Genomic DNA, 15,840 nt, shown 5'->3' with positions numbered 1-15,840 from the left:
TTCCTTTCTCTCTTCCTTCCTTTCTCTCTTCCTTTTCTTTCTTTCTTTTCCTTTATTTTGTAATGATGCTTGTCCATCATTCTCTGTGGAATAGATGCATTGGCCTGTCTCCATGATGTCATTATGTGTGGTCTTTTCCGAACACAATGGAAAATTGTAAGTCTGGTTTTTTTTTAATTGAAATTATTTTTTCCTTACACAATTGCCTTCTGTATAAATTGACATCACTATCTGTTGCTGAAGGTCCATGTATTTACTTGTTTCAAATTGAAGAATTTGGTCAGGATGTAGGTTTCTAATGGATCTTCAATGCAGTTTTTTTTGTGCATCTAAAGTCAGACTTTTTGTTGAAAATCTGCTTTCATTTTTATAGCTCTTCTTTCATCACCAAACTTTTCTTTGTGTCCTAGTAAAAAGAATGAATAATTTCTGCAGGTATCTATCACTTAATAATAACAATACAAATAAAACCCATTTTTGTTATGAAGGCAGTCTTCTAACTATGAACAATTTTAAAGAAATAATGTTTCTCTAGATATGGAGATTTTTCTGTTGCTGAAATGGAACACTTTCATTTCAACAATTTCCTGGGAAACTACAGATAAATGTAGAGGAAGTTATCCTCTGACTTTGAAAAAGGTTGAGTTTTGGGGCAGCGAAAGCAAGAGATATTGCAGCATTGAAGCTCTTCTTCTAGAAGAGACAGGGGACATAATCAGCACATAGCAGTGTATTAAAAGACATGTAGACATCTAGATTTTTTTAACATTATTTTATAAGCTATATGGGGCTTTCTTTGTTTGTTTTATGTTTGTTTTTTTGTATCAGTATATTATAATTACCATAGGTTAGGTAGATTATATAGTCTATTTTCCTTTAGCCTGTTATGGAATACAGTTATACAGTTCTATATACAGTTGTTTTCCTTAGTGATTTGTACTTGATGTGAATTGTTTTGTTATATTCCTAAATATGACACTGATCTTGCAGAGGATTACAGTAAGTTATCATCAGAGTTTTGTAAGGGTCGTTTGTTATTTGGGAGTTGTATAAATTGTTTTTACTATTTTATTAGCATTTAAATTAATGAATGACAAGCTAAACTTCAGTTTACATCATGTGACAATTTGATAATATGGAGCTGTGAACACATATTTCGATATTTGTCATGTGTTTTGGAGAGATTTCTGTCTTAGAAAATACAATGCAACTAGGTCATTAAAGCCTAAAATATGTTAGAATTTCTTTAGTGGCTAATGAAATATCTTGAGAGCTGCTGAACAGGACAGATGACTTTTAAAGCTAATTGTAATTCACTGAGGCACACTATAATCTATAGGAAAGTTCACCTCTGCACTGTTCCTGTCCAGTTGTTGTCTCAAACAATTATCAGCAAGTTATTGTTCTGGTATGAGCCATGTCATGCTTCAAAGTGAGATGAAAAAAATTAATGAGGGTGCATGAATGCTTGTTAAGTAGATACAGTTATGCTCAGTTATGCTCTCAACATTCTTCACTATGACTGTTGAGATTGAGGCAATGTACTTTAATGAGACCATGCAAATAAATGTGCTGATTGACAGCTCTTGCTTTAGCAATAAAAAATGTTGGCTAAATTCATATTTTGAAGTCCTTGTGCAGATAAGGACCTTGAATTTAACTTATACTGTGGACCATTATTGTTTTTTCCTCTACTCAATTATGTAAATCCATTTCACTGCTTTTATTAGAAACTGTGTATGATATTTAATGATGATTGCAAGGGAATCATGCATCATTTAGTAGTTATAACAAGGGAATACTGAGGTTGTTTATATTTATTGTTGCTGGGAAAAAATACAGCACCTTTTCAAGAAGTTATTTTCAAAAATGACAGAAGACTTTGTTGCATAGATTCATTAGTCCATTATCAATGATATGCAGAAACACGGAACAGTTTTTCTACAAAATTATAATCAAATACACGGTGGTAGATTAAAATAAAGGAGAGTGAAGTGTGTGTCAGATTCGGCATATAAAAAGTAAATTATGCTAGACAGTAGATAAAATGTTAGCTTTTTTGAGAAGATGATAGTTTTTCTAAGCAAAACAAATATGATCAGTTTAACATCTTGATTGCAGTAGGCCTGCTGTTGTACCAATATTAATGAAAAGTGGGATTAGCTGCAGATTGTAAAACAGGTACGTTTAAGAGGATGTGGGAAATATTGAAAAAGGTTGCATTGGATTATGAGGCTATGAGTAGGGTTTCTGAAGAATCCATTTTGGGAATAATTGTTTATTAAATAGTCTCAATTATTTGTTGCATTTATTAAGAAAAGGCTGAACTTTGTGATGGCAAAGTTTGGAAACTCAAATTCATGGAGGATAAGATGTTACAGAAGCTGGATGAGTAGAAGAATGACAAATTTGAGAACAAAGCCAAATACTTAAGTATGATTGGCAAATTTTATGTTACTTTTAAGTCTCATTATTTCTGAAAGAACTTGTTCTGTTCAAATTCATTTCAATTAATCTCAGGATATTTATACTACATGTAGGAGCTACAAAGTCAAAACCACAGGACTTTTATATAAAATCTCTAACTGTAACTTCACTTGTTTGTATTTAACCAGAACTTTTCTTACAAAACAAAGAATTTTTAACATGTTCAATCCCTTGTTCATGTTGCTGAATGCTACTTTGTTTGCCTACCTGGTATTTAGCAGTGTGCTATTGATGCCCCAGCATGTAGCTGATGGTTGCAGGGGGGCCAGTACAGACAGCGGAACAGGAAGATAGGTAGCAGTCACTAAAAAGTTTGTTACTGGCTTTGTGTGTGTGGCCCTGCTGGCATTCCTCTGGTAATAGTGGATTATAGAGACCTATAGTAGCTGCCTGACTACTCAAAGGTGGCATAGTATTGGTGGTGTTTGAGAATGGATAGTGTGAGTACAAGTGTAGCTGTATAAGAAGAAAGCAAAGCAACCTGGCAATTAAACACCTGAGAAAGAATCAGTCTGAAACAAGCTCACACTTCTCCACTCTTTTCGGATGCATTTGATTCTATGTAAGACCGTGGCATAGTTCCCTTGCCTTCCCTTGTGGTAAGGAATTAGAACTTAGTGGAGGTGTTCATGCCTAAAATTTAACTGTGAACACTAACTTTAGGTTAGCACTAGAATCAGTGATTTTTACTTCAGTTTATGTACATGCAGGTATTTTAATATATTATGCATTGGTTGTTTACAAAAAAAGTAAATAAAGGTGAGGGAAGAAGAGCAGAACAAATCCTGAATTTCACAGAAATGTTTCCAGTAGGGAAGCACTTTCATTAATATGTTTACAAGTCACGCTTTGTAATGTGACTTTCAGTTCTACTGTCCCAGACTCAAGGCAGATTAAATCACAGATGCGTAGAAGCTGCTGGTATCATCAGGTGAAGAGATTAAATGGATTTCAAGTATTTAATTAAAAAAAACCAAAACTCGTGTTGTAGTGCTAAGATATTTCCTTGTGCTTTAAGAAGAGCGTTAGAAAGGGAAAAGAACTGTTTCAACCACAAGAAATAAGTAAAAACTAGTCATGAATAAATTTAAACTGCAGATTGGTTCCAGACAAGTCATTTAGAGAGGTTCAGGCACACTTACCTTGGGAATGCCTCTTTAAGAAAAAAACCTCAATATTTTGAAGATAGACCTAACAAAATAATGAAAAATGTATCTGCTGTGCTTTGTTTTAGGAGTGACCTGAACTTTGGACCATGAGTTCCTATTTTACATTTATTAGATGACACAGTAATTGCTATTATTGTTGCAAAAATTTACAAGTAAGGGATAGATTTGCATTCCTTTATCTTTTCTCTCCTGCTTCCATACATCCCATAAGGTAAATGTTTGTAAGCAGCAGGTTTATCAGGGGTGTGTGAGGAAGAGGGTGGGTTGCATGTTGCAGAATGGGAAATTCACAGTGATTTGTCTTTTTTTTGGCTTGCCTCCCAGATTTTCTATCTCCCAGGGATTGTAACAAGTGGTAAGCAGTCTCACTCTGAAGGTTCAAACCCCAGTATGTGACCTGCAAGGCCACTGCTACTTTCAGGCAGCTATTCAGCTAATGCCATCATCCTGGAGATCTAGTCGAACTGGCTGGCTATATACCAGCATTTCATGTCTTAGGTTAGTAGAAATGTCCCATCCTGATCTCCAGGTATGCTTTAGGTGCTTTGAGGTACTTTAGAGGCTAGTGTGGGAGTGCTCTTTATTATCTCTGATCTTTATTATCTCTGCAGCCTTTGTAATTTAGCAGTCCACTGCTGACTGTGGCTCTTCATTCAGTTTCAGTCAGGATACACCAGCTCCTCCCTAGTAATCCTGGTTTGATATTCTTGTCCATTTGCCCTTTCAGTTTGGGGTCCCATGTACTGCTGTTTCTTGTTACAAGTTAATGATCAGTCCTTTGTCAGGTTGGTACTGCCCCTGCCTTTGTGGCTTGTGAGGCACTGAGAGTGCTATGAGGTGACAGTGGTAGCTTAGTAAGTTTTTTGTCCCTCTTATGTCAGATTATTCATTCCTGCCCTTGCACTATCCCATCTATTCTACTTCCATATCTTGGGGTTTTTTTGTATAGTCACTGAAAGAAGTAGGTTGAAAGCTTGATCCAGTGTTTTCCTCCTGGAAATGTCTTGAATTGTTTTAAGTTAATATTGGATGTTAATAAAAGAATTAAAAATAACATCAGAACACATAGAGTACCCTTTATAAAACTGTTCAGCAAAAGTACGTACAGATGAAAAGCGCATGGTGCAATATGTGTTCTGCAAGGAAATTGCTTCTACATAATAGCTAATAAGAATTATCTTTCTTGTGAATTGAGGTATTGTTCATCTGTAAGGATATTTAGCAAAACTGATTTTGAGAGCTAGGTGCTGGTAAGACTATACATCACTATTTCACACTAGTGAAATGAACCCCATAGTTTAAAGGAAGGAGATGAGATCTTGAAGGAATAATTTTTATGTTAGAAATATGTCTTCAACCTATGTGTATATTCAGATGGTACTTGTTAACTTTAAATCTTACAATAACAAAGATAAAATCAATTATGAAAAATGTCTCTCCTATCAGTTACAGTGTACTTTTCTGAGAGAAATGACCCTTAGAAACAAATGGTTAATTGAAAATGTGAACTTTTTGTTTATAATTTACATTATAGCAAATTTCATGAATTTGTTCTGTACCATATTTCAGTAGCAGGCAAATCTGCTGCTGCTCGATGGGGGGAGTCCAATTCTCTGTCTTGCTTGATAGTGTTTATATGGCTGTGCATGGAAGTGACACAACTGAAAACTAGCTTCTGGAATTCACTATACAGATAAAAATAGGAAAATGGTGAAAAGCTTCTTTCAGATGCATTGCAAGCTTATGCTCAGGTGGGATCACAGGGTGGTGCACTTTGAGCAGCAGGACACATGTCAGTTCATTGATGCTGAAGGGAAGAGGCCTGACTGATATCTTCTGCTCTGCTTCTGGTTACATGGTCTGCCCCACTTTGGTGTTCATTTGATTAATCCATGAGCTGATTAAACTACTTTGTTAGCCAGCTTACTCCCCGCCCCCCCCAACCCCGGTTAATTTTTTGGTCATTTTTGTCAGTTGAAGTTTTTTAAGTACTTTGATTATTATGTTGCCCTTTTCAGAAATTCTAGGAATATGCAAGTAAGAGGAAAACAGAGTATGTAGGGGAAGGAATGGACTCCCATATATTTCCAGAAGTGCTCAGCTATGTCTTCATATACTGTGAGTTTTGGAATCGTAGAATAGTTGGGATTGGAAGGGACTTTTAAAGACCATCTACTCAAACTCATCTGCAATGGGCAGGGATATCTTCAATGACATCAAATTGCTCAGAGCCATATCTGGCCTGATTTCAAATGTTTCTAGGCGCTACTTTTCCAAGCAACCTGTTCCAGTGTTTCCTTTTTTTTTTGTAAAAAATTTCACGTATATATTTAGTCTAAATCAACCCTTTTTAGGCTAAAACCCTTGTACTGTCACAATAGACACTAAATTTCTGTTAGCCTCCTTTAGATATTCAAAAGCTACAAGGTCTCCCTGGAGGCTTCTCTTCTCTAAGATAAACAAATCCAGCTCTCAGCCTGTCTTCATAGAAGTGCTGCAGCTCTTTGATTGTTTTTGTGGCCTTCCTCTGGACCTGGTCCAAGAGTATCATGATCTTCCTATGCTGTGGACCCCAGAGCTCAATGCAGCACTCCAGGTGGGGTTTCTTCAGAATGGAGTAGAGGGTCAGAATTTGTTCTCTTGGCCATGCTGCTTTTGATGCAGCCCAGGACATGGATGGATTTCTGGACCACAAGTGCAGATTGCCAGGTCATGTCCAGTCATTCATCCAGCAGCTCCCCCAAGTCCTCCAAAGGTGAAAAAACTTGAATTACTGTACGTTCAAAGACTTCTAGTCTTTAAAACTCAAGGGCTGGAGACATCTGGATTAAATTGAAAGTTAAGATTATGATGAAGCAATTTTGCCAGTGTAGTAAATTAAGATATAAAAATGAAAAAGATACTTCTACTTATTCTTGTGAATAAATAATAAATACCAACGTTTTAAAAACCTGCATAGTAAGAAGAACTAAAATTATGTTGCCTGTTGGACTCCGGTCTAGAAATAAGCCAAGTCCACCTTCTGGAAGCTATTTAATAAAGTTTAAAGAGTTTTGATATCAAACAAAGTAATGAATCCTTCATTAAACGATTTTAAGAAAAGTAATGAGTAGACTCACCTAAAAAACCCCAGAGCATAGTTAAGGAAATACAGAGACTGTAGCATATTAAACATATTTAACAGATGCTACATAAAATCTATAAGTAGCAGAAGTCACATTTTTGAATGTCACTTTTTCATGCAGGTTTCACTCAGAAGTATATGCTTGTGTTTTAATTCTGACGACTTCAGTAGGTTTCTGATTGTAACTGCTTTGCAATTTAGAGCTAAGATGTTAAAGTTTTCATACTATTGAATTTTAAGCATGGATAAAGATGTAATAAAAATGCTATATGTAAGTATGATTTAGTGTGTTATATCTGCCTTCCAAAGGAAAAAAAAAAAAAAGTAGCACACCTTTTTTCCTGCTTCCAAATGCTGAAGCTCTGAATTATTTCTGTTTGACCAATAATGAACTTACTTCCAAGGTGGACTTTGGGGGAATATTATTAGAGCAAGAAACATACTTTCCATGGTCAGTATAGTGAGTTCAGAATAGGTCAATAAAGTGGACAGTAACAGATTGTTATGACCAGCTGGTATTCACCCTGGACTTCTAAGGGAACTGAAGGATGAAACAGCTGAGCTATGAACTGTGCTGTGTAAACTATTGAACTTATGCCAACATCAGAGGATAGGAAACAAGGTGACAAATGTGATGACTGTTTTAAAAAAGGCTTGAATATCTACAATTGCCAAAGTTGATACCAGTGGTGGACATATTGTAGCTAATCAATGAAAAACAGCAGAATTAGTTAACAATTTAATTAGTTACTGATATACTGGCAAAATAGGGTTTTGGGAACTGTTAAGAAAGGAAAACAAAATAATAGTAGAAGTGTCATTGTAAAAGTTCAAGCTGTGCCCACATCCTGCATACTTTTTGTGGTTTCCTTTCTTACTAATAAAAAGTATAGTAGCGGTACAGCAAAACTGATCATGGTTATAAAAATGAAGGTTTTGTTTGTGCAATGTAAATTGGAGGTCTGTGCTGAAGGACTTAAAGTTTAAAATTTATTAGGTTTAAAAAGCAATTACAGAAATATGTGCAAGAGCAGTCTGTCAAAGATTATATTGAATGAAAATATTTTGCTCTGGAACTTGACAAGGTCTGAAAGGCAACTGTTGAACACCAAATAGTGGAGGGGATCAGTTGCCATTCCAATTTACAATCAGTAATGTTATGGTGTTGAACTATGTTCCCTTTGGGTACAAGTGCACTTAGATCTGCTATTCAGCTTTTGATGCCTTTGACAAGTGATGAATCAGCCTTGTAAGGCCAAACAGCTAAATCTTGATTTTAGGAATATATCTTAGACTGGGGAGATCTGGAAACTATAGAATTATGTGTCTACTGGCACTAGACTCTGTTCTGCTGGGAACAGCAGTATGTTTTCCTTTTCCCATGGAGCAAGCTCCATTGTAGCAGAAAGCTCATTTCAGCTTCCCCTTTTATCTTTCCCCTCAGACAAGAATTAATAAAGTTTCAGATCTTTCCAAGAGTTGAAGTCTTGGTTAAAACTTTCACTTCTAGTGGGGAGCCCAGCAGGTGTTAAGATTGTAACTAAGAGAATGATTATTCTGATTTTGTATGTCCTATTTCTGTGGGTCTCTTAGTTACTTCTTAACAAATAAGACTTCAGAGTTGGTTTTTATTCCTTCAGAATTTTGTTAAATTCTGTTAAAAAATATGAGAGTTTAATGTTCTTGGTTTAGAATGAGCTATCATTTAAAACAGATCTTTTAGTGATGAGCAGTCTCCAATGTTAGCAATTGTGTTGATACAACCTTAGGTTGCTTAGTTTGGAAAGCAAGATATTTATCAGCTTCTTCCTGGTCTTTCAGTGTTCAGGCATTTCTCCTACTTCTGTGGGCTATGCCTGGTAAACTTATTTTATCCTTGTTCTCATAAAAAAAAAAAAAAAAAAAAAAAAAAAAAAAAAGGTGTTTTCAATGCTATTGTAAAATTACTTAGATCTAGTTCACAGTTTCTTTTGTATTTTGAAGTAGATTTGTCATGAATGACTGTGCTGGTGAACAACTCAATATGAAATATGCAAGTGCGCTATGGCACCTGTGTAGTGTCATGGTGTAGATAATAGGCTTGGTGCTGACCTTTTTATTTTTTTTTCTCTTGAGACTAAAGGTTTGTTTTGTTTTGTTGCATGTCATAGTATAGAACAGTAGTCATGCAGCTGTTAAAAAAATCCAAGTCTTCAAAAGTTACTGTCCCGTCAGTCAAAAGACACATATTCCTTGTCTGGCCTTTGATTTCAACACTGGCATGGCCACAACTGGAATACTGTGTCCACCTCAAGGCTCCCCAGTGAAAAAAAGACATGGATGTATTGGGAAAAGTCCAGCTAAGTGTCATGGTGAAGGGACTGATGCCTCCCTCCTGTGTGGAAAGGCTGAGAGAGCCATGAATATTTAACATGGAGAAGGGGAGGCTCAGGAGGGTCTTGCCAGTTTATATAAATACCTGAAGGGAGAGTGCAGGGAGGATTGAGCCAGACACTTCTCAGTAGTGCACAGTGACAGGTCAGGAGGCAGTGAGAACAAATGGAAACACAGTTGGGTTCTCCTGAACCTCACAAGCCACTTTTTTATTACTTTGAGGGAGACTAAGCATTGGCTCAGAATGCCCATGGAGGTTTTGGACTCTCCCTCCAGCCTTGGGAATATTCAAAAGCTGCCTGAATATGGTCCTGGGCACCTGGCTGTACATAGCCCTGTGTGAGTAAGGGGATTAAGCCAAATGACCTCCAGAGGTCACTTCCAACCTCATTAGTGGTTGATTCCGAGGTACTCCACATTTTAGATTTGAATAACTAAGAAACTCAGCAGTATTTGTTATTTAACTAGAACCTCATTTTCTACTAAAGATCTGTTCCTTTGATTCCAGATAACTTTTAGGAGATGAAGACTGCAGGTTTTCAAGTTGAATTCCCTGCTATGTGGGACACAAGATATAATATACTTTTAAGAATTAGGCTTCTATACAGATGAAGTAGGCATCTACTTTCATAATGACACTTGGTATGGGTACATCCTTTGAGTCCATGACCCCAGGCTTATTCTTTTATTTTTCAGTGAAGAATGAATGAAAGATGACTGTTTTAGCTAAGAGGCTAGGGAAAGTGTAAAGTCACGTGTAATCTTCTGTACACTGTGCTACTTAGTGACAAAATAACTCTACTTAGTGATGAAATAACTCCACTGAGTGTTCTGTGTAATGTAGTTTTTAAGTTTCATCTCAAATAGGAATTCAGACTTTTAAAAATAAATGTTCAGATACAAGCTTCAAAAGGAATATATGTCGAAGGTTTTGGTTTTTTACACTAGGATGATGTATTTTAGAATATTTTTTTTCTTTAGCATACAGATGCAGAGACATGATTTTTCTTACAAAGATTGTGGATAGCAGATTATATCAAGATCTGTGGCAGAAATAGAAATGTGTATTGCAATTCATGAATGTAGATTATTTCAGTGGTACCAACCTAGAAAATAATTGTTTCAGAGTTTTACAGAATAGCTCCGTAGGATCCAGTCCACAATTTTATGAAGTGCTGTTCTGCAGGCTTCCAACTGTAGTATTTGTAAAACAGCCCTGTCATCACTCTTTCCAGGACCCTAATTTCAGTCAGGTCATTGCCACAGATGGAGGTAGTTGACTACATTTGAATGTGTATATGGATCTGAATTTGAAGGAGACAGTAAAAGCAATCTGTTCAGTATCTAAAACTCCTTTGAGGTATTGGTGTGTGTGCATATTGGCAACCACATCTGTTAATTTTAGAGTCTTGTTAATAAGGATGTGAGGTGTGAAGATAAGAGGAGCTGCAAAGGGTGGGAGGTGCATTCTGTGTGTTTCAAAGTGTTCTAGCATTTTGTCTCTCAGCCTGTGAGGGCGGAGCAGGACCACCAGATGAGGTACTACTGACAAAACAGCTCAGGTGCTAGGGTCTTCTGTGTATCCCACAGTGGGGTAGATTTAGCATACAGACAGAACTTTAAAGGGTGTGTGGTTTTCTGTTGTATAATAGCTGAAAAAAAGTGTAATTTTGAAAAAGTCAATGCTTTAGTGACATCAAACTTCTGGAGCCATGAGAACAGTCTGTGTATTTTGTGATCTCCTGGTTTGTTCTCTCATTAGCATGGTAACATCTCACATCTGTTTCCTTCAAATAGTCACGTCCTTTCTGCAGCAGCTGCCCACTCCCACTAAGCTGCTTTCTTTTTTTCCACTGTAAGCCGATGTTCCCATTTTCTTTCATCTGTATACTTTTCACTCTATTCCAGTGTTCTCCACAAATGAAAATTTAACTGCTTATTTTCCTTGATTTCCTTTTAATCTAGATTCTTGCTTCACCTGTTCAGATATTTCTATTAATTCCCCTCTTCTACGGGATTTTTTCCCCTTTTTTCTTGTTGGAAATAGAGAATAGTTATGTTTCTTGGGATTTTGAGGGCTTTTTTTTTGGTCATCTGTCATAGTTTAGGAGCGGCACTCCCTCATTTAGTGCCCTCTTCCCACCTTCAGTGGGAGATAAAAAAGGCAGAGATCATGGGTTGAGATAAAAGCAATTTGGTGGAAACAGTAATGAGATAAGAACAGTAACAGCAACAATATTAATAACAAAAGTTTACAAAAAGAGTGATTTGCAGGTAGTTGCTCACTGACTGGGACAGTAAACAAAATGACAGACAGACCATCTGCCCCCGTGTTTTTCCCCCAAGCCCAAGACAAAAAAAATGGCAGACAGATCATCTGGTCAGGACCAGTGTTACCCCACCACTCAGTTTGTCACTTGGTTCCTTAGAAAAGGAATGCCTCCTCCTTCCCTCTCTTTTCCAAGAAGCAAGAGAGAGACCCATTTCCCTCCTCACTGGCCATGAGGTGAGATGGGGTTGAATAGCACAGTGTCTTGGCCATGCCCACATGGCTCTACATGACCTGTGTCCTTGTCCAAAACCAGGACATTAGCATAGGAGGTAAAAATTTGTAGACACAGTAGGAGGTATCAGAGTTTTCAGTGGGAAGTGCAACCTCTCGAACCAGCAAGCAAAATAATACATGTCCTCTCCTTCTTATTGCTGCTAACTACGTAAGGACGTGGCCTGAATTCTGCTGAAGAAGTATCATGTAAGTTTGCAGTAATTTAGTTTGTTGTGTAGTTGTAGAATTCTGCATGCAATTCCTGCATGAGTTTCCTAGGGTAGATAAGTCCCATGCTTTTATGTTTTTTCCTTAGTGTTGAGATGCCTTAAGTAGTGCTGTAACATTGTGAGTAACCCCCTCCTGCGTGAAAATTCCTGGGGCTATTAGCCAGTTCGTTTGCAGCATTGTTTCTTGATTTGGAAGTAGGGAATTAATTAGTGCATGTTTAACTGTTAATTCTTTTTGCATGATTGTGTATATGTATTTTCTCAGTTATAAGACTTGTAATGAATAAATTTTGCTTTCTAGTGCTGGAAGAGGCAATTTTTTTTTTCTTTTTTAATTTCTGTCCCCATTGGCATCCAGTTTGAGGCTGTTAGGGGACATTTAAGCAAATTAGTAAATTTAGATAATTCAACTTCTTGTTGTGACTGCAAAAGAAATTATTTTGTTTCTTGTAAAGTTCTAAGTTTCTCTGCAAAGTTCCAGGTAGCTGTAAAGCATTTTACTGTATTTTCATTAAGGCATGAAAATTGCTAAGAACCTGTGCTGCAGGGATGTACAGATCTTCTAGAAGAATCTGCAATTCTAGCATTGATAAGAGTTTGAGGCAACTCGGAAGTCGTTTTTAAGAGTCACTGTTTTCAGTGTGTAGTTGAAGAAGTTAAGAAATTTGAGAGGTCTGTTAAAATGTGTAATTGCAGGAGAAAACTGTCATGTTATTCTGGGATCTGCAGCCCCTTGACATACCCTTCTGGGTTCAGTAAGGGCTCTTCTTCAAGCATAATCAGAAAAAGTGAACCTTTAATGGTAACCTTCTTTTTATCCAGTAGCTTTAATGTCATTCTCTTCCTCTGGAAGCTGGGCTGTAGAGTTCTCACATTGGTGGTCAAAACCTGCTTTTGCTTTCACATGTGTAGTAAGCAGGTACAGGTTGGTACAGGAGAGTACTAACCATTTTGTTAAATCTGTGCCAAAAGAAGTTCAAGGCCAAGAGGATTATGTGGGTAGACTGGGAACAGACAAAAGAGGAGGATTGTGGCTTTGTAACCCATTTTCCAGGACCCTGGTTATCAGCTCTTCTTCTAAGGACTGCTTTACACTTAGTGATTTCAATCTTGCAGGATACAGGTTCTTTTCTGCACTGTGGCATGTTCTCAGGAGCATTGAGCAGGTGTAGAGTATCAAAAGTTATTTAGGAGATGATTCAAATTTGTGTCTCCACCTCCTCAGAAGGAACTTGAATCTGATTCCTTCAGTCCCTGTGTGAGGTCTTGAATTCCTTATCTCTTTGGTTGTATCCTAGACAACAAAGCTCAAAGACCTCAAGAGTCATTTGGTCTGTGTCCCAATCCTTGGCAAAATTTATTGTGGTTTGAAAAACATTTTTTAGGAATGGTGTAGCTTTTAAATATCTCTCTTAACCTTTTTGGAATTAATTTCAGCTTTGGGAAATCCTCTTGATGATTCATGCTTATGTCTAGTTTTGTCAAGGATCATCACTGAGCTAGAAATTTTAATCCTATGTCTCCTTGCCAGGACTTCTCATCTGTACCTATTGCCTTCGGAAGTCAATAACACATTATATTATTGTAGCATGTATTCTACTCTCAAATATTTGAAGCATGTATAACTTAATTTGGAACAATCATACTGTAAAAGCTTGGAAACTAATTTCATTTTGTGAAATAGTATACGAATTAGATAAACAGTAGCAATACATTTGGTAAATAACATTTGTCAGTGAAGATTTGTGCTGGGGGGAGGAAGAAGGAAAAGTTAAAAAAAATGAGTATTTTGTATTATGCATTATTGTAAAATAATACAATACCAGATCATTTAAGGAAAGATTTGTTAGTTTTCACTTTTTGTTTGTTTGCATAATAATTCCTACTAATGCTTTATCAAGCCTATGTTGTTATTTTAAGTGAAATTCTTATGACAATGTGTGACTAATAAGAAATAAATTCAGCTTACACAATGTATTGTGTAAGGGAGATCCTATTTGTATGAATTATTTTCTATTTGTATGAATTATTAAAAGAAATAATCCAAAATCTCCGGAAATGTTAATATACGCTTATACAATCACTTTGTATTTGTCGTATTTTGTAATAATACGATTACATCATATATTTAAAAATAAATCTTTTTGAGGAGGGAAGGAAAATAGATCTACATATGTGCCTATATGCTATATAGGTATATAACAACTCATCTATATTCTAAGGTAATGTTAATTTTTTAATAAGCCGGTGATCTTCGATAATTTTGGTCCATATAGTTAGACAAAAGCAATCACAAAAATAGATAGATGTCTCAGTGTTGAGACATATTGCCATGTTTTTTAAGATTTGTTATTGTTAAAACCCAATTCATAATCCTAGCCTGGCCAGGGTAACTGGAGCATGTTGCATGATATTATAAATACCACTTAATTTGTACAATTAACATTAGCATGTTTCTTCAGGTCCTGTATATTAAAAAAAAAAAAATCTAGAAGTCTAACAAGCTGAAAATTTGACTGAAGAGCAAAAGTTTTGGAATACAAGCAATACATTCAAACCCTCTCAGTTTTTTCTCTATGGATTGACTATGCTAGATAGTAAATATGCTTTCGGAATTCATGAATGTTTCCTCTAAATATTAAGAATTAACCATGTTTGTATTTGTGTTTGCTTTGGCAGTAAAAAGAGAGGAGGAGGATTTTGAAGAAAAGAAATCCATTAAGAAACGAATAAAAGAATTAAAAGTTTTGGATCCTAAGATTGCGCAGAATCTATGTAAGTAGGTTCTGTTGTTTTTTTCTTTTTTTTCTCAGGGTAATGTATAAATGTTCCGTAAAAATGCCTTTCTCTCTTATGTGATTGCCTGGTAACCACTTCTATTTAAAATGTGCTTAAACATGTGCATATTGTTTTTAAGCCCAAACATGTGAGTTGACACAACTAAAACATTTAAGAAGACCCCAAAAGCTGTTAAAGATTATTCCTTAAGACTGCATATACTGAAGTGCAAGCATACAGCTATATATCTAATCTGTTTGTATTTGCAATATATTCATCAAGGAATACTGGATGCCCCCCTTCCCCTGCATGTCCCCACCCCTTGTCAACCAAAGGATGAAAATGTCTGCAGCATGTCTGCCCATCTCATGAACTTTATAGAAACTTAGCAATACCTGGTATTATGGAATAATATGCAAACAAAGAAAATAAAGTTTTGATGCAGAGGAATTCTAGGAAGAATAGGTTCCTGAATGCCAGCAGAGATTAAATAAGAAGTAATTATATTATGATGACTAAATTAAAAGTGCTTATAAGAACATTTTGTTTTCAGTTTCTATGGTTTTGGTTTGTCATGGTGCTTCTTTTAAGGGAAGGCTCTGACAAGATAATCGAAAATAATATAATTGTCACCTCAGCACAAAATACTGTAATAGCAGTGATTCTTCTGCAGAGTACCCTTGTCTCTGACTACTTATGGAAATCTTCTGTGATGCTGGATGTTGTATATAAGAAATGGGTATGGAGGAGGCTGGAATTGAAAAAGAAATTAAAAATACATTAAAAATTGTTGTCTCTTACCTATATTACTTGGCATAGTGTTTGTTAATCTGGGGATGCTATGACCTGTTTTGCTGCTGTTTTTTGAGTAGAAGCAGGGTAATTGTTGTCTTGCTTTCTTTATTACTTGTGGAATCTTTGTTTTAGCAATTTTCCTTGGATCTTTCCGAGTGCCTTATGAAGAGATCAAAATGATGATATTGGAAGTAGATGAAACACAGCTCTCAGAGTCCATGATACAGGTAACAAAAATGGCACTTAAAATCCCAGTATTTCAAGAGAAGTTTCTCAGCAAATAGAAACCTATAGCTAAAGAAAACCTCTTAATGTAAACTTGGCTAATAATTAACTGCA

At 36.2% G+C, this 15,840-nt stretch overlaps 1 protein-coding gene across 1 annotated transcript in view; it reads left to right on the top strand.

The window, feature by feature from the left end:
* The window catches only part of DIAPH3 (diaphanous related formin 3), a 202,738-nt gene that overhangs the window by 70,301 nt on the left and 116,597 nt on the right, over positions 1-15,840 (top strand). The window contains exons 18-19 of the mRNA XM_056500048.1: positions 14,608-14,703; positions 15,634-15,728. Coding sequence (XP_056356023.1) covers positions 14,608-14,703; positions 15,634-15,728 — 191 coding nt within the window. The remainder of the gene's footprint in view (positions 1-14,607; positions 14,704-15,633; positions 15,729-15,840) is intronic.

Source organism: Oenanthe melanoleuca, chromosome 1 (genome assembly GCF_029582105.1).
Source record: "Oenanthe melanoleuca isolate GR-GAL-2019-014 chromosome 1, OMel1.0, whole genome shotgun sequence".
Lineage (NCBI taxonomy): Eukaryota > Metazoa > Chordata > Aves > Passeriformes > Muscicapidae > Oenanthe > Oenanthe melanoleuca.
This window is presented reverse-complemented; position numbering and strand designations above follow the sequence as displayed.